The sequence below is a fragment of the Musa acuminata genome, chromosome BXJ1-7 (genome assembly GCF_036884655.1).
Source record: "Musa acuminata AAA Group cultivar baxijiao chromosome BXJ1-7, Cavendish_Baxijiao_AAA, whole genome shotgun sequence".
In the NCBI taxonomy this organism is placed as follows: domain Eukaryota; kingdom Viridiplantae; phylum Streptophyta; class Magnoliopsida; order Zingiberales; family Musaceae; genus Musa; species Musa acuminata.
Genome location: NC_088333.1, coordinates 41312716 through 41330451, shown reverse-complemented (window position 1 = coordinate 41330451; position 17736 = coordinate 41312716). Strand labels below are relative to the sequence as shown.

The 17736-nt window shown below is 39.7% G+C and overlaps 4 protein-coding genes across 7 annotated transcripts; all 4 read left to right on the top strand.

The window, feature by feature from the left end:
• Positions 1-229: 229 nt before the first annotated feature.
• Positions 230-1426, top strand: LOC135680046 (WRKY transcription factor 23-like). 2 transcript variants are annotated; one of them, XM_065194036.1, is made up of 3 exons: positions 230-519; positions 608-763; positions 1027-1426. In XM_065194036.1, exons 1-3 carry the CDS (start codon positions 305-307, stop codon positions 1082-1084), a joined length of 429 nt encoding a protein of 142 aa, XP_065050108.1. In that variant the 5' UTR covers positions 230-304; the 3' UTR covers positions 1085-1426. The 2 variants fall into 2 exon arrangements, 1 of the variants encoding a protein (XP_065050108.1); XR_010515400.1 differs by having other exon boundaries at positions 253-519; positions 1130-1426.
• A 770-nt stretch (positions 1427-2196) lies between these two features.
• Positions 2197-2856, top strand: LOC135680045 (17.0 kDa class II heat shock protein-like). The gene has a single exon (XM_065194035.1). It carries the CDS (start codon positions 2289-2291, stop codon positions 2766-2768), a length of 480 nt encoding a protein of 159 aa, XP_065050107.1. The 5' UTR covers positions 2197-2288; the 3' UTR covers positions 2769-2856.
• Positions 2857-4137: 1281 nt separating this feature from the next.
• Positions 4138-10613, top strand: LOC135679464 (serine/threonine-protein phosphatase PP2A-1 catalytic subunit-like). 3 transcript variants are annotated; one of them, XM_065193250.1, is made up of 6 exons: positions 4141-4677; positions 5822-5936; positions 7218-7326; positions 7419-7496; positions 8853-9031; positions 10046-10613. In XM_065193250.1, exons 1-6 carry the CDS (start codon positions 4425-4427, stop codon positions 10116-10118), a joined length of 807 nt encoding a protein of 268 aa, XP_065049322.1. In that variant the 5' UTR covers positions 4141-4424; the 3' UTR covers positions 10119-10613. The 3 variants fall into 3 exon arrangements, with proteins under 3 accessions (XP_065049323.1, XP_065049322.1, XP_065049321.1); XM_065193249.1 differs by having other exon boundaries at positions 4146-4677; positions 8840-9031; XM_065193251.1 differs by lacking the exons at positions 8853-9031; positions 10046-10613 and adding an exon at positions 8193-8363 and having other exon boundaries at positions 4138-4677.
• Positions 10614-16624: 6011 nt separating this feature from the next.
• LOC103992685 (uncharacterized) lies at positions 16625-17571 on the top strand. Its single transcript, XM_009412492.3, has one exon. The coding sequence runs from the start codon at positions 16679-16681 to the stop codon at positions 17285-17287; it is 609 nt and encodes a 202-aa protein (XP_009410767.2). The 5' UTR covers positions 16625-16678; the 3' UTR covers positions 17288-17571.
• Positions 17572-17736: the final 165 nt, after the last annotated feature.

Here is a 17736-nt window from a genome sequence, read left to right as displayed (position 1 = left end):
TTGAATTCATCGTTAAGGAGTTCACACATCAGTGATAGACTACTGCGCGCGCATAGCAGCCACCGGCGAGCAGTAACTTTGCTTAACATACAGACCTCAACAGTCTATAGACCACGTTGGTTGACTTACAATCTCTTCGTTCACATGAGGACGAGAGGGAAGGAGGCGTGATAAGTATCATGCAAAGACAGAGCGCGTACGTGGTCGACTGTTGTTCACTTCTTCTGCTGGCTAGCCAGCTAGGAATATCTCTCGAGGGTGTTCATCGGACAGGTTGCGGGTGGCTGCAGTATTATAAATAGGAATGCTCCGGTTGAGGGGCTCGGCGTCAGTCGAGATTGATTTCTCGCGACTGCTTTCCTACGTCTCGTTGCAGATCAACATGTTGTCGGAGATCGACGACTATCTGTTTCTTTTTGGAGATCAACAGGAAGAATATGCCATGCTGCCTCCTCTTGAGCATCAGATTGCAGAGGCAAATGACGATGATGTCAACCAAAACAAGCCCCTCGATCACAAGTAAGTACCGAGGTGACCTGAGCTTTTGCTCTTCGGTATCACGATTCATCCTTACCGTACGTGTGTGCGTCCCTCTGCTGGTGTGCAGAAATGGGAATAAGGCGAAGGGCTCGGTGACGGGGAGGAGCAGCAGTATGCGTACCAGAGTTGCATTCAGAACGAAATCAGAGATTGAGAAATTGGATGATGGATATAGCTGGAGAAAGTACGGAAAGAAGATGATGAAGAACAGCCCGAATCCAAGGTAATTAGATTAGCTCCATCTAGAATTTGAAGTTTCTTTTTTGGGGTACCGATCGATGCATGTAGGGACTGCAACTGCAAGAAAGGCCACAAGCTAGCCATGCGTTGCGTGCTCCCTCTTTCTCATGCACGGTAGCATCTGAAGCCAAAGTGTGGGGATGCAAGTACCTATGAACACCCCGTTGTCTTGAACTAAAGAAACAAAAACCTCGCCTCATCCAAAATGGCCAATGAATGACTACTATTTTCTTATCCTGCACTCAGATTTGCAGCCACTCTTTCTGGCACACAAACACAAGACAAAAACATTTGGGATGTTTAGGTTCTGCAGCAAACTAAGAAAGGCAAGCAAATGAAATCATGACAGGAACTATTACCGCTGTTCGAGCGAAGGATGCAATGTCAAGAAGAGAGTCGAGAGAGAAAGCGAAGACTCGAGGTTCGTGATAACGACATACGAAGGCATCCATAACCATCGCGCCCCCTTGCCTGCGATACCCGCACCGCATCCAACGATCGGAAGACCTCATCCACGCAGCTTTTCTCGCTGAGTAAAACCAGGCAGAGATACTTGTCACGAATCCATGGAAAGAGAGGTCGCTCCCACGCAAAGTTGGAAGGAGGCACATTGCATGCAAACTCAAGTCGCTGATACTGAAAAGAAGTTATTATACAAAATTTAGCAAAAATTGTTGATCTAGGAATCGTGAATAGAAAAGATGTAGCAAACAGACTTGGTGGTGTTGGCAGTCTTCGATTAATACAAATCTATGCATCTTTGTCACAGTGTTTTGTGGTTGGAAGTAGCTAATATGATGATACATGGATGCCTGGTGGCAGCAGCAAATCAGAGGTGTTGATGCCATGGAAGATTATGACAGCCAGGTTATACTGATGATAACAATCTAAAGTTGGCACTAAGAGTTTTGAGACCTCCTCGAAGCGTAGGAAAAATCTATCCACCAAGATTATTATTATTTTTATTAATTTAAAAACGATTTTTAATTTCAGAAAATGGATGTCAAAAACAAGGATGACACCGCGCATCTCATATTCCAAAGTCAATCCACGTGCATTATTACAAATTAGGTTTCACACACCGTGACAACTCGACAATCTGTCTTCGACTCCGTCGACGAGAATCCATCCGGTGTAAAATAGTCTTGTCCACAAAGTCTGTGAGCTGTAACCACATACGACCACTGACGTTTCTGCTTATCAGCAACCCATCAGACCTGAGATGTCGTCGTCCGTACGTCCCGTACAGCGCACCTACCGACGGGCCCCAACAGATGACTTACTCCCTCTCGGTCGCGTCCAGGCTTTCTTCCCTTTTCCAGAATGGTGCCGGTACTCGCCTTCTCTGGAGCCTTGAATGACTCTAGCCCGATTCTCTCTCTCTCTCTCTCTCTCTCTCTCTCTCTATATATATATATATATAGAGAGAGAGAGAGAGAGAATGGATCGATCCTCTCATCGGAAGCCTTGAATTAATGCTTTGGTGATTCCTGGCTCGGCGACGAGCGATGGACGCGAGGCTGATGGGGCTCGACGGCCATCTGATGTCGACGCTACACCACCTAGTGGACCTCCCGGACGAGGTGGAGAAGGCACTCAACGCCCCTACTCGGACCTACGTCCGCGACGCCAGGGCCATGGCGGCGACGCCCGCCGACGTGAAGGAGCTCCCAGGCGTCTACGTCTTTGTCGTGGACATGCCTGAGCTCAAGCCCAACGAGATCAAGGTCCAGGTGGAGGACGACTGCGTGCTCGTCGTCAGCGGAGAGCGGCGCCGGAAGGAGGAGGAGGAGGAGGAGAAGGAGGTGAAGTACCTGAGGATGGAGCGGCGGATGGGCAAGTTCATGCGCAGGTTCTCGCTGCCGGACAACGCCAATGCCGACGTTGTCAGCGCCACGTACAAGGACGGGGTGCTCACCATCACCGTCGAGAAGTTGCCGCCGCCTGAGCCGAAGAAGACGAAGACCATCGAGGTTAAAGTTGCGTGATGCTGTCTTAATGCGCCTGCCGCCGGTCGACTGTTTCTCTGCTTGTTCTTGTTACGTGTCTCCTGTGGTTCCCTTTTGTCGATGCTAACGCGGGTTTATCGTGATATATATATATATATATATATATAGTCTTGTCTTTTTATTGCAAATTTTTGGATGCAGTTTTTTTTTCTTTCACTTTGCATTGAATTAATAAGATATTTGGCATACATAATTTTGTATATTTGGAAACATCTTAGCTTTTTTTTTTTGAAAAAAATATCTTTCTATTTTTCTCTTAACAATATATTTCATATTTTTGGAAAAGTCCCAATGTCATCTGTTTTCTGTTTTTTAAAATGATATTCCTGTTTTGAATAATATAAGAAATATCTCTCATCAAATTAATAAAATAAAAAAAATAATTTAGTATAATATTTTGATCATTATAATTAGAATACTATAAAACTAATTTGGTCAAATCAACTTTAAATCTGAAAATTTATTATTATAATGGTGTATGAGCAATGACAATCAAAAAAATAAAATATCATATCACTTATAATAATTTTTATTATTTTCAATACATAAACAAAAATATTATAATAGTATTAAACAATACAATAAGAGAACCAAATAAAATCAAAATACATTAGAAATTATTTGATTTTGAAATCATACCACTTAAATAAAAAATATATTATAATATCTTGATTGCGTAATATTTACTTAAAAATATTATAAATAATTTAAATAAAATTTTAATCTTAATTAAAATTAATTATATATATTTTTTAAAATATATAATATCATAATTATAATATTTTTAATATCTCAATAAATAATATTTTAATATTATTAAAAAAATATTATAAATGAGTCAAAATAAAATTATTCAAATGATCTACGCTAAGATATCTCTAAAACTGACGAAAAGAAAAATATCAATGGGGATGGATAGTAAGATTATTTTCGGTATCGTTTAAAATAAATACATCATTTGAGAAAAAAAAAGAAAAATAAAAATATTCTTAAAGAAAGATATGGTCAAAAGATCATTTCAGTGGCGCACCCTTTCGTGGCCGCCATTTTCTTAAAATAAAAAATAAAGAAAAAAGAGAAGAATACTTATGCGAGTTTCTCATAGCTGCACCCGATCATCATCTCGTTTCGGGTGCATGCGCTTGCAGTATGTGGGACGCATCAATTTTGTCGAGACAACTGCCACCACGATTTCTCCGTCACGAATCGCACTCTGGCATTCCCGGATTCACGGCTACACTCGCTTTCGTGCCTCGTCGTGTAACTCATCTCGCGGCATGGACCATCCTCCCCCTCGCATCTCATCTCATCTCATCTCCCACGACCCAGTCTCCGCTCGGCATCGGGAACCAATTAAAAATAAGAAAGCAAAAGAAGAGAACGGAGACTGCGAGAAATGCACACACCAAGGCGACTACGGATCAACCCCCTCTCGCTCTCTCTCTCTCTTCACCGCCCCTTCCTCCTCTCCCCTTCCCCCTTATCTCGAATTTCTTTCCCTTGAAGCTTCGATCCGCTTAATCCCCTCCTCCCCGGTGGTGTACGTCTCGACGGTTCGCCGTCCTCCGAACTTCGGCCGCCCAGATCGGCTTCCCTCGCACGCAGATCGGACGGGTTCGAGGCCGGGGGTGGAAGATGCCGTCCTACGCGGATCTGGACCGCCAGATCGAGCAGCTTAGGGAATGCAAGTTCTTGCCGGAGGCGGAAGTGAAGGTCCTCTGCGACCAAGCCCGGGCAATCCTGGTTGAGGAGTGGAACGTCCAGCCAGTGAGGTGTCCCGTCACCGTCTGCGGCGACATCCACGGACAGTTCTATGATCTCGTCGAACTCTTCCGGATCGGAGGAGAGGCGCCCGACACCAATTACCTCTTTATGGGGGACTACGTAGGTCAGAAGAAGGGATATTTTGTTTCATTGGTGTTACCTGATGGGTGTATTATTGTTATCTAATTTTGATTTTACTTGCTTAGTGAATACTGATTACTTCTATGTTCAGTCAGTTCACTTTTTCTTTAGTTTTTAGTACTCTTCTGCTTACGGTTAGATGATTATTTGATATGCAAGTAATACAACCACGTGTTCTGGTTCTGCAACATGAGGATTGAAATCGTGTGGAGCAAATTGTAGCTTGTTGAGTGAGAACTTTATTAGTTCTTGTATGCTGGCCTTTTTTTCTTTTTTATTGTGATTGCATGCACTTAGTTGGTCAGAATGTCATACTGAAACAATTATAGAGGACAGAGGCACATCGCTTGATATCTAACATGCTTCATCGGAAGTATTATAATTTTCATCTTCTGTTTAGCTGAAATTTCCACAAGGATGCCAAAAACATCATATTTGGCAACACCAAAGGCGAAAGGTGAACAGATCTCCTGTCTTAGATAATGTATGATATTCAATGTTGGTCCGATGTGTGATATTATACTATCTTGTGCAATATCATAGGCAAATGTTGAATAGCATATTCTGAACAATAATTGTTACAAGTGTTAGTAAAAATCGAGAACAAAGAGATCCTTATTCGGAACAAAGATTGCAATCAACCACAAGCACCCTGCCAAAGGCCCAAAATAATCCATGGATATGGAAAACATGACTGTTGAAAAATTGAACGGATGCTTGGGTCCAAATTTTAAATTTTTTGTGTGCCTGATGTTACAGATAATGAATTGTGAACATTAGTAATGTGCAAATGCATTTGGATCCTTTTCTGTTTTATAGAGAACTCCTGTGATTTTCTTATATCCCATTTGAAATATTATAACGTTATATTCTAGCTTCCTAGACTTATGTATATTTATGTTCTGTTTCTCCATGCAATAAACTAATTTTTTATGATAAAATGTAATGTAAGTTTCTATACTGTCACTTACATGGTTCATATTTTTCCTCACATACTGTCACTCACATATGTATTTTCCCATATGTTAAAATTGCAATGCTGGGATTGCACTTGCTGTATTCCTTATGAGCTGTCATTAGATATTCCAAGTATCTTCTCTTTATGTCAACTACTATGTTTAATGCAGATCGTGGTTATTACTCTGTTGAAACAGTCACACTTTTAGTGGCCTTGAAAGTTCGTTACAGAGATAGAATTACAATCCTTAGGGGCAATCACGAGAGCCGGCAAATAACTCAAGTGTAAGTGTCTATTTCCTCTTTTACAGATGAGATCTGATTTCTATAAGTTTAACTAGGGATATTATAGAGCTCAATGATGGCAAAATATCCATGTAGTTGATCCCAAATAGAGAGGATGCTATCTTTTCTTTGTTATTTATTAATTAGCAATTTAGATACTATCAATGCAGAGTTTTAATTGAATTTAAATTCTTGATCTGAAAGCAGTTGGTACAGGTCTTGGAACGAGAGTCAGGCAGTGAATTTCTTTCCTTATTTTAATTTTAATAAAAATCCTACTTTAATTGGATATCATGGATAATTGTTTTATATGACTACCGGAGTTAGCTGGTTGATGTAAATTTAAGTTATACATATATGTCTCATAGATACACTGAAAATTTCTTGTTGCATATAACTTGTCATACTTTTCTCTAGTACTCCTCTCCTCCTTTTGTCTTCTATTACTGCAGCTAACTTTAATTCTTCAAAGTATCCTTGATAGTCTTTGGAGTTTGTTACCTTGCTATATGGAATACAGTAAATTATAGTTGTTAATAACTAAAAGCCATAAGAAAGTCACATCCTTGTAAATGGGAAGTTGGAGGTCACCGAATCACCGAATGTGCATGTAATTACAAAAGATTTGAAGATCTTTATTTAATTTGGCATAGTGTCATGGACTTAGCTGGAATTACCTAAGCTATGAGACATCCTTGCAATATTTGTTCACAAAGGGTTAGGCTAGAAGTCATTTCGTACTGGTCTCGAAGGACCTGCAAAAGAGAAAGTTGATTAGATTTCATAAAATGAGTGGTGGACAAGTCCTAAAGTCTCATGGAAAGGCACAACAGACAAGCAATTCAACAAATACTTAGCGAGAGAGAAAACAAGAACTTTGAAAGAAAAAGTGATAGCCACAATTCAACAAACGATGGCTCAACCGAGTGTTGAGGAGTAACCTTTGCTGAAAATATGTACTAAGGTGTTAGTCATATAAACAGCATATAAACAGCATTGTTTATAAAAAGATAAAACCTCGATTTCTCAAGTACAGACATGTAAAACACATTGTTTGTGCTTGTGCTTTTTATGCCTTTGAAAACCTCTTTTATCAAATCCTTCTATTGTATCTCAGTAAATATAAACATCTGATGCAAATTAAAAAAGAAGTGAACCTTCTACTCTGCATATAATGGGAGTTCACTCATCGTAATAGTTTCTAATTGGATGAATTCCTTGGTCTTCCATGGAATCTAAACAACTATTACATGTTCATGTGTCATGGAATTTTGGTTTCAGGTATGGTTTTTATGATGAATGCTTGAGAAAGTACGGGAATGCAAATGTGTGGAAGTATTTTACTGATCTATTTGATTATCTGCCTCTTACAGCACTCATTGAGAGTCAGGTTTGCCTTGTTCTCTTGTTTACCTAACATTTATATATCCAATTTAGCCATTTTTAAGTTTCTTAACAAATGGACTTTGTTTACTGTTGTAGATATTCTGTTTGCATGGTGGTCTGTCCCCATCCTTGGATACATTAGATAACATCCGTGATCTGAACCGTATACAGGAGGTATGCAAAAATCATAATATTTAGAATTATTAATAGAAAGCATTAGCAACAATGATGACCAGTGAGCATGGTTAATACTTAATAGATTAATAGATAAAAAGGAGGATGGTCCAGTGCAGTGCAAATCTTTCGCCAGTGTGTGGTTTCCAAAGCTCAAACAGACAATCTTACCCATTTTGATGAAGTGGTGGTCTCCATGACCTGACCCTTTGACACCCATGTCACAATAGAGCAACCTTCATGGCACCAAAGCTCATCACCAAACATTTTCTGTAATCAACATCGAAATAATTTTTCTTGAACTAATATATTCTTCTTTATGATACAACAGCAAGTCTTTAGAGGTGGTGGTTTTATCTTGTTGTCCTTTCTTCCCTTTAAATACTGTGATGTTTCTGACTTTCCATCATACACCTTTGTGAGCTAGAACTTGGTTTTGGTTTTAGTTTTTCCTCTTCTTTTTCCTTTGTATTTTAATCCAGTCAATGTCACTTATTTTTATGAGCACTCAACTTCATGCAAGGTTTTAAGGTATTAACATATTTTCAAGAAATTCAGTTAAACTTTGTTTAAATAATTGCCTTTGTTGTTGTTTTGTTTTTGTTGATAGCTGTTAACAAATCCAACTGGCTAGATACTCTAGATTCTGCAAAAATACAATTTTTTAACTAATGCAACCATGTGAATTGACTGCAGCCTGGCTCCACGTACACTTTTGACCACTGCTGAGCTGGATCAGTATGACAAAATTATGGAGAAACCTAATTTTCTAATCATTCCTAACCACATTCCAGAAAAAATGTTCTGAGATGGCTAGTCCACTGGAATTATTTGGAACTAAGCAATGTGAGATCCATATATCATGCGTCCAACTGGTACATGGCCGTGGAATGGTTTGTTTTTCGTTAATCGTTATATTAAATTCTGGCGTAATTCTCTAACATGTAATATTAATATCAAACAATTTGGAGGATTAGATCGTACCAAGATCATATCTGACATATTAACATAAGAAGTTTTGAAATGAATGGTTTGTACACTTTCCTTTAATATGCAGAATAATGATAATAAATAATGTCCATCAGAAATACTCTTAAAATCTAGTGTACCCCTACTTTATTTTAGAATTTTGGTTTGACTGGTTCTACCTTTTTTTCGTGATCAGGTTAAATAGGTAGCTTTTACCTCTGTAAAGACAACCTTACTAGTTCCTTTTTTTTAGTCTAATGTTTTATTTTTCTTTATTTTTTCATAAGTGTTCGTCATGCTATTTGGTGTTTCTGCCATCTTATTGGGTTACATAGTTTCCATAAAGAAAATGTAAATGCTTATTTGGTTTATAGGTTCCACATGAAGGGCCTATGTGTGATCTTCTCTGGTCTGATCCTGATGATCGGTGTGGATGGGGAATATCACCAAGGGGAGCGGGATATACATTTGGACAGGACATTGCACAGCATTTTAATCACACAAATGGTCTCAGTCTTATTGCCAGAGCTCATCAACTTGTTATGGAAGGTTTCAATTGGTGCCAGGTGGGTTGAAATGTTAGCTATATATATCAAATCATTTTGTAGGTTTAAATTAATGTTTTGTTTCTTAAGGTGCATTTCATATCGATTGTTGTGCTGAGAAATTATTGTGAAAAATAACACGCAAATGACTGAATGCATGAGATAGAAATGATCATGAAATGCATGTTGGAATCAGTTGGAGTTTCACATAAATGCAACAGAAACAACTCAAAACATTATTATTCTGTGAACTTCTCTAGATATATGCACATGTGTATATATGTACTATCAAGGATTGCCACCTTGTGGCACTACAGGGCCTGCTGGTACTTTCCTGGGCCGGTACAGTCAACTTGCCTTTGTGCTTGCCAACAAAGGCAAAAACTGTAGCCACATGTTGGCACTTTGGCACAAGTCGACATGGCATTTGCTGCTACATTGCTGGTATGGTACATCTAAACCTGTGTCAACACATACTGTTTGGCATGGCAATTCTTGTATTCTACCTTGTTGCTTAATGTGTTGTTCTTTCTTTCAAGCAAGCATTCTTCATGCTTCTGAAGTTAGGGTAGCCAGTTCAAATTCTTCCCTTTGCATGTTTACTACATATGATGATTCACTGGTATGTTGTGTGGTTATTTTGTTAAATTTTTTCCTCATTACTTATGTGTAGCATTGTTCATGGTTTTTAGGACAGGCGAGCAAAAGAAAGTAGTTCCTGCTGTATGTTTTCTGTGTATGATAGTTCTCAGTGTGCTGCCTATTAAGTTTGGTTCTACCTATTCAATTAGATTGCATCATTAGAAAGAGTAGGATTTTAGAATAGGCATCTTCAATCCGTTGATCATTACCATAACTTGTGGGTTGCTCGAGTCAGCTCATAATCATATTTTGTAAAGATTGTCTACAGTATATCATAATATAGTGTGTGTGAATTTCTTCCAGGGATTCATGGTATTCCTCCAAATTTTGTTTCTTTATGTGAGAAATCACCAACTTGATTTAAACATTTTGCATATGTTGGCATGACTGCAGGACAAGAATGTTGTCACAGTGTTTAGCGCACCAAACTACTGTTACCGGTGCGGTAACATGGCAGCAATATTAGAGATCGGGGAGAACATGGATCAGAACTTTCTTCAGTTTGATCCAGCACCACGACAAATTGAGCCCGATATGACTCGCAAAACTCCTGATTACTTTTTGTAGACTTGATAACCCTTGATTGACTCAGAACAATGTTTATTCACCTTACCATTTGTTATGTAGATGTGTCCTCGAAATGAGTTTTGGTAGTTGGGGAGAGCATCACGGTTCCAATTGTTTGTTTGGAGTGCCGAGTTACACTGTTGATGCTGCCCACTTCTTGAGGACTTTGAAGGGAACCTTCAGCGTGCAGTGCTGTTGTATCTGAAAGACAATGCCGAAGCAGCAATAAGCAGCAAGATTTTCTTGTTTGTTTCGTACGGATGGCTGCCTTCAGCTGTCCAACTACAAGTTATCCAGTTGATTGATCTTTTATCCTCTCCTATCTCATCATATTTATGGACAATACTGCTATAAAAACAATAAGAGGGATGATAGGGTTTTTGTTTTTGTTTTCTATTTTGTCTGACAAACGATATTCATTTTATATCCTGACCTTATCTCCCATCTTATGTGTATAGAAAACGAAATTTCATAGGATAGTCATTATAGTATTTGAAAAAACGAATATAATTTATGTAGAAGGAAGTCATGTTAGTTTTTCTTTTATTGAATAAATGGTCTCGTTTCTGTGTTCCTATTATAGGAAGTGGTGGTGGTAGTGGAGGTGCGGAACGAGACGATGGATCATGCCACATGATGGGGAATGAACAAGGTTGTGTTCCTTGCATCAGGAGAGGGAAAAAAAAAAAAAAGGAGGATGCATGAATGAAGGTGGAGAGATACAGAGAGAGAGGATGGGTGTACGCTGTTAGATTGAACATTCTTGTACTTTTGGATCCGCTTTGTTGCTCTAGCATCCGAGATTGTTTGTCGAAGTCTTCCTCGACCTAACACAACATATGAAAACCTTAATGGGAATATTATAATTTGTTATTCTCTTACTGCATAGCTAAATTAGCTCTCGGAGCGTTTTTGGATCCACTTTGCTCTAGTATCCGAGATTGTTCAATGACCCTAGTTTTTTTTATCTTCAAATGCACTAATGCACATGGTCAAAGTCTTCCTAAACCTAACACAACATGTGATAGCCTTAATGAGAATGATATAATTTGTTATTCTCTTATCCCATAGTTAGATCAACTCTCAACTACACAAACTCTATGACAATAATAATAGCCACACTTTTGGATCGGCTTTGCTCTAGCATCCGAGATTGTTCAATGACCCTAGTTTTTTTGTCTTCAAATGCACTAATCCACATGGTTAAAGTCTTCCTCGACCTAACACAATATGTGAAAGCCCTAACGAGAATGATATAATTTATTATTCCTTTCATCCTATAGCTAGCTCAGCTCTCGAATACACGAACTCTATGACAACAATAATAGTTATTGGCCATAACACCGGTGAATGTCATTCAACAAACTATAACAATCCCAATATTGGATGTTCACGTTCGATAGCACCCTTAACAAAAGGTGCCCTCCCTTAACAAAGGGTGCCTCACGGTCCTCCATTGCCAAAGTGAATGGACCCCTCAATTCCAAATCGATATGCTCTATTTGGAAGCCCAATCAATAAACTTTGACAATCATGCTATAAGAGCATAGATTCAAAAGATGGGCAAGTGCTTGGAAGATATACGCAAGGAGTTTGATTTTAGTACTAAGAGGAGTATGCAAAGGGCGTATTGAGGTTTCCCTTTATCTAAAAAAAAAAATCAATTCCCCTAAGTTTTCGCCCCTTAACGTTGGACTCATTTATGACAATACCAACCAAACTAAGCATGTGGCCTCAAATGACCATCTACGGTTCATTGGATGCTATAATGTGCCACTCCTTCCTAATGATACTCTACATCATTATCAAAAAATATTCTTATCTATAAAGTTTTTAATTATACTTTTTTCCTAGCTTATAAACAAGTTTGAACAAAACTTTATCGGAAGATGTAAGCCCAAGTGCACCACAACAGCCCTTATAGAGATTCGGTAAAGGAAGAAACACTAGCAAGCTTCATCTCAAAGTTCACTAGTGAAACTAGAGGGCTTATCGACACAGATCCCTCAGTCCTCATCAAAACTTTTATGTTTCGATTAAGATTATCTCAATTCTTTTAGTTGTTAGTAGAAACCATTTGGCCTTCTTTCCCAAGTTACTCTAACAAGCAAACTAGTATATCATTGTGGAAGCCCTCATCTTAGAGAAAAGGTGAAATGAAGGATGAAAAGGATAAGGGTTGAATTGAGGATTGACTCAACTCGAAGGAGCATATCAAAGAACATATTTGTTGAGGATACCTTGAACATTCACTTTATGCATAAGTATAAGAACCATCCTTAAGAGTTCCATTGAGAGAAAGTCATTATAGAGGGAATGATATTAGGAGGTCATAATCCATCGGCTTACAAAGTGTATGCAATCGTGAAGCATCGATAACTCGAGGGCAATCTGAAAATCACTTTCAAGGAAGAAAAGATAGAGCACCTTAACCCCATGCGATAGCCAAGGTACCTCTATATAGCACTCGGCTAGAATGGAGTACCTAACACATTAGCACTCTAAAAACTTAGGAGTCAAGATAGAATCTCAATCATAAAAACTCTTTATGGTCTAAAGCTCTTTGAAAATCTTTAGATCCACCCTTGCCATCCCCTTGGAAGAAGAAGGCAACTAGACTCCTTTTGACCTTAGGCTATTCAAGGAGAGGACCTTATCATGCTCAGCCATTTGTTGGATAAGGTGACCATCTCTTAATCTATGCTAGGGAAATAGATGGTATTTCATAATATCAAGGTGCTAAAGGAGGAAAGACTTAGAGGACAAACTTGGAGGGCTAAGAACTTAAGGGCTCAAAGTGCACTAAGCCTCCCTTACCTCGGAGAAGTCCTTTATAGCTCTAAATGATCCTTCGCCTATTAGAAATATTTTACCTTTTCTATCTTCTCTCTCGTAGACTTCTCACTCGAGAGACTTCCTACATAAATGCTCTTATCTCATCTAGAATATTGACTCATGCCTCAAAGGTTGACCAGCACATCAAGTCATATCTCATGGGCTAAACATATCTCATGATTGTTGTCGAGTCATATCTCATAGTCAAGTCGACTACCTAAATGAATATTAACCGATGCATTGTTATTGGGCTAAGAATCGAAGATCGCTCGATGTGCCCTTCATAGGCTAAACATCCAAGGCTACTTAGTGCATCATTTTCAAATTAAGCATCGAAGATTGCCCAATGCATCCTTCTCAGGCTATCCATCTAAAGCCTTCCATTATTCCCTTTTTGGGCTAAGCATCGAAGGCCGCTTGATTTGTTCTTTTTGGACTAAATATCAAAGGTTGTTCGATGCATTCTTATTGGGCTAAGCATCAAAGACCATCTTATATGCTTTCATTGGGTTATGCATCGATGGATGTTTGATGCAACTTCTAAGATCAAACATCGAAAATAATATGATACACTCTTCTTGGGCTAAGTATCAAAGATAATCTGATGCACCTTCATCGAGCTAAATATCGAGGGTTGCCTAATACATTCTTATTGGGCTAAGTATCGAAGGCCAATAATCTCTCTGACGGACCAAACTTGACCACCCCCATAGAGATACTAGTGGCTAACGTATACCCCCATAGAGATACTAGTGGCTAACGTATCGAGTCAATAAAATTACTATGATTCGAGACCCCGTAATCAATATTGATCTTGGTGCAAGTTGACCTTGCATCAGACACCCGAAGGCATATCAAACAAATCAGATGGCTCCTAGCACAAGTTGGTCAGACATTTTAGGTTAACCACCGACATCTTTCGCTATTAGCACAAGTTGACGGAATCGAAACCGTGGATTTTAGAACATAGGAACTTTAGTCTTATAAAGTCTGGGCTCTACTGGCGCATTAACAATGGGATTGTCATGTGGTGGACGAAACATGACTCCACATTCTTGAGGGGAGGGGATGAAACATGATTTCATCGCATGTTCATCGTAATATGGTGATGGCATTCTTAACTCTCTGATGCATATGTCATAGACAGACATTTTTCGACTACGTTTCAGAAGAGTAATGTTCCCATTACAACAATTTACCAAGAAGCTTCGATTGAAAGAATGAGAACTCCAATCCACCGTGTCGAAGCAGCTGTTCCCCATCTCGCTTCTCTTTTAGAAGAACAGATTGACAAAGTGAGCAAAGTATCAAACAAACGCGTTAGATTTCCATCATCCATGCCATAGTCACTGGAGCTTTTTTTTTTTTGACGGAAACCAACTTTGTGACGATGAGTTCATACCAAATTAAGGACCTAAAAGTCAACAAAACAAAAAGAGGGTAGTTTCCTTCCAACTCCACATCCTCCGTCCCGACTTGGAGGCCACTCTCGGTTGTCCGTCAGACACCATTGACTCCGGCGACTAAATGCCATCCGAGGAAATTTCCAGGAAGCTTCCCCGGGATGATGCCGAGCTGGCCACGTTTCTCGAACTTATGCCGACAGCAAATAGACTTCGATTTGCACGACTCACTCGGTCGTTTTGAAATTGTTATGCTTGTTATGATGATGATATTGACGACGATGTCGTTGTTGTATTTTGCTCCAATGTTTCTATCTACCGACGCAACCACAGAGGGAACTATGCAATGAGAAGAACTCAACTTCAAAATGACCGAGATTGATGCCATAAATATGACTTGAGATTGATTTCCAATGCTATCGTATTTGAAAACCATATAATCGTGGTCAACTCAACTTGATATGATAAAATATGACTTGATTTAGATTGTTTCCAAATGCTATCACATTTGAAAACCATATACTTTAGTTGGCCACTATTCTACATCTCACTCCTTCAATGGTAAGCTCTTTTCAATCAAAATTAATTTATATAAGATTTGAATTTGATAATCTCTCCATCTAATATCGTCCAAAAAAAAATCACTTCGACTAGACATGATACTTTTCGAGTCTTTATGATAAAAGATAAAAATAATTATTGAAGAAACGAAGTTTTAACTTGAATACATTAACAGAACAGAGGATTTCCCTTAACAGAATAGAAAGATTTTCTTGAAAAATCTTATCTTATATCGTATTATACTATTTGTTGTTAATACGGTATATAAGGTAGTTGGGCAGGTAAAATCTATCTGTTACGGTAAGTAACTTTTTAGCCGTGGTGTCGGGGCCGTCACGGCTTGGTTCGGGTCCGGAAGACGGTGATCTCCGTGGGCTTCGCACCTGCACAAAGGTGGGTGCTCGACCCGACCCCGACCCCTCCGACGATCATGACATACTGCAGGGTAGGACTGTACCTTTGATGACGTTTGACATTGCCACTGAGGTTGCGTGGGAGGCCAAGCTACTGCAGGGTATGGCATGCCTCGGGCATCGTGTCGCTCAGGGGAATACTGTCATGGCATGTCACATCGCCATTTTTACCCCTATCACTATCCAACTACCACAATCAGATTTTTCCATTCTTTGATTTTCATATACCCATTCACACCTTAACTCTTTTTTTTCGTTTTATGTTTTGATTATTATTATTTTTTCTTAGAAGCTATGAGGTGTAATTTAATAGTTTTCATGTCATTTTTTAAAATTTATCCATTACAAAAAAGAAAAGATTTATTTATGATGCATATAAAAGGAGTAGTCGTCATGCTTATCCACCCAATGACGTGCCTCTAAATAAGAATAATATTTTATTTTCCCTCGCATCACTTGTTACAAAAGTTAAGAATGTACCATTGGAATTGATCCAAAGCTGATGAATGATGAAGAGGATCGAGTCATAGACACGGCTTTGAGCAGACATTTGACCTTTGACCGGTTCAACACAAACGAATGCTTTAGGATATGAGAGTGCGTTGTTATTATTATTATTATTATTGTACAGGAGGATATCTTCAACAACATCTTATAATATATTCAAGATCGATACAAAATAAACAATTAGTCGATCCCTCCAAATAGTTCGGGCTAGTTATCGAGTTGTTTTTACCGTGAAATATTCGTAAAAATATTTCTAAGAGTATAGGAATAGCTCGGGTCGATTTATGAACTATCATTCTCGTAAGATATTTATAGAAATATTTTTGAAAGTTAGGGATAACTTGAGTCAATTACGAACTACATCCCTACAAAATCTTTATGAAATATTTCTTTTCCTCGTGTTAGTTTAAAAATATATATTTTTAGCTCTGGATTAACTGTCTTGGTATTTACGTAGGTAATGAGTTTACAAAAATCGTTATCGATGACTCTACGCATACAGATCAAAGGTCATCTCGTGTTTAGGAACACATTAGAATTTTTTTTTTTTTTTGAGAAAGGATAATAAAATTAAATTGAAAAGGTGAATAGAAAAAGAAGAAAAAAAATTGATTGGCGTCGTAAGGTTATCGTGGTGACGGGGTGGCGTCGTAAGGTCAGTATTATATAACAGGGAGGACGAGGTGGGAAGCGATGAACAGCAGGCCCTTCACTGATAAAGCCTTTGCACTTGGCTTGTGATGGAGAGAGGAAAGGTCCGGAGGCAATTGACTCCCGATGGCTGTCATGGATATGTATCCACCGTGGTGGGCTCCTCCGGTGAGGCCGATGCTCTCACCGACGGCTCGTGGATGCAAGCCTTTGGGTTGGCCTTCCTCTCCATCAATTCCCTCACAGCCCTCTATCGCTCCAGGGACGACCCTTGGAACGCAGCTTTCATTCTCGCCTCCTATCTCGTTCTGTTGGCACTCTTCCTCTGCCTCCGTCTCTTCGACAGCCCCCACCCGGACTCCCTTAAGAGGAGGGGAGCGCTTAAGTTGGCCGTGTGGACCCTCTCCACCACTCTCGTCGCCATGTTCTCCTATCGCGTCGCCGCCGTCATGCCCTTTCCGGTCGCCATCCTAGTGTGGTGCATGTCCGGGCTCACCATCTCCGGCAGCTTCTACGCTTTCTTCGTCCACCAGAGCCAGGATGACGACTCTTGTGGCGCTCCATCGAAGCCCTGCAAGGTGTGTGATTCGTCGGTCAGGTGGGGGGTGGATTTCGAGAGTGGCACGCCGATCCGCGCGCGCGACATGGATATGCCTGCCAAGTTGTCGTGCTCCACGTACGTACGGCCGGTCACGTAAGAAGACTGAACCCACGCTCCCTGAATAAGTGTCGGTGTGGAGATCTCGTCGTCTGGGTCCGCTCATACGTACGTACATCTGATCGATCTGCGGGAGGCTACGCCGTCACGCCTGACATTTTTCCAGTGCAGTGCATCCAACCATATGGCATCATCCTTCCGATCGACGCTGAGAACACACTTCCGGCCTCAAGCAACAACCACATCCGAATCTTCTTCACTAATAAAACACATGTACCAGTCTTCTTTCAGCAAGAAACCATCATCATCCTCTTGCGATCGTAATTCTTCTCTCTACTCACTGTCCTGTGATATATACGAGGCGCAACATTTGAGTTTGCTACTGCCATGCTCTCTCGGCACACACTCGATCGTCGATGCATGGCTCCTTTTTCACAGGGCCATTTTGGATGAACAGAGGAGAATAACGGACGATTAAAACTTGTGCCT

Excerpts from the sequence above, each read along its gene's own strand:
- LOC135680046 (XM_065194036.1), top strand. The coding sequence starts at position 305 with ATGCTCCGGTTGAGGGGCTCGGCGTCAGTCGAGATTGATTTCTCGCGA. Across the intron at positions 520-607 it reads AACAAGCCCCTCGATCACAA|AAATGGGAATAAGGCGAAGG; the intron begins GTAAGTACCGAG and ends GCTGGTGTGCAG. Across the intron at positions 764-1,026 it reads AAGAACAGCCCGAATCCAAG|ATTTGCAGCCACTCTTTCTG; the intron begins GTAATTAGATTA and ends TCCTGCACTCAG.
- LOC135680045 (XM_065194035.1), top strand. The coding sequence starts at position 2,289 with ATGGACGCGAGGCTGATGGGGCTCGACGGCCATCTGATGTCGACGCTA.
- LOC135679464 (XM_065193249.1), top strand. The coding sequence starts at position 4,425 with ATGCCGTCCTACGCGGATCTGGACCGCCAGATCGAGCAGCTTAGGGAA. Across the intron at positions 4,678-5,821 it reads CTTTATGGGGGACTACGTAG|ATCGTGGTTATTACTCTGTT; the intron begins GTCAGAAGAAGG and ends TGTTTAATGCAG. Across the intron at positions 7,327-7,418 it reads CAGCACTCATTGAGAGTCAG|ATATTCTGTTTGCATGGTGG; the intron begins GTTTGCCTTGTT and ends TTACTGTTGTAG.
- LOC103992685 (XM_009412492.3), top strand. The coding sequence starts at position 16,679 with ATGGAGAGAGGAAAGGTCCGGAGGCAATTGACTCCCGATGGCTGTCAT.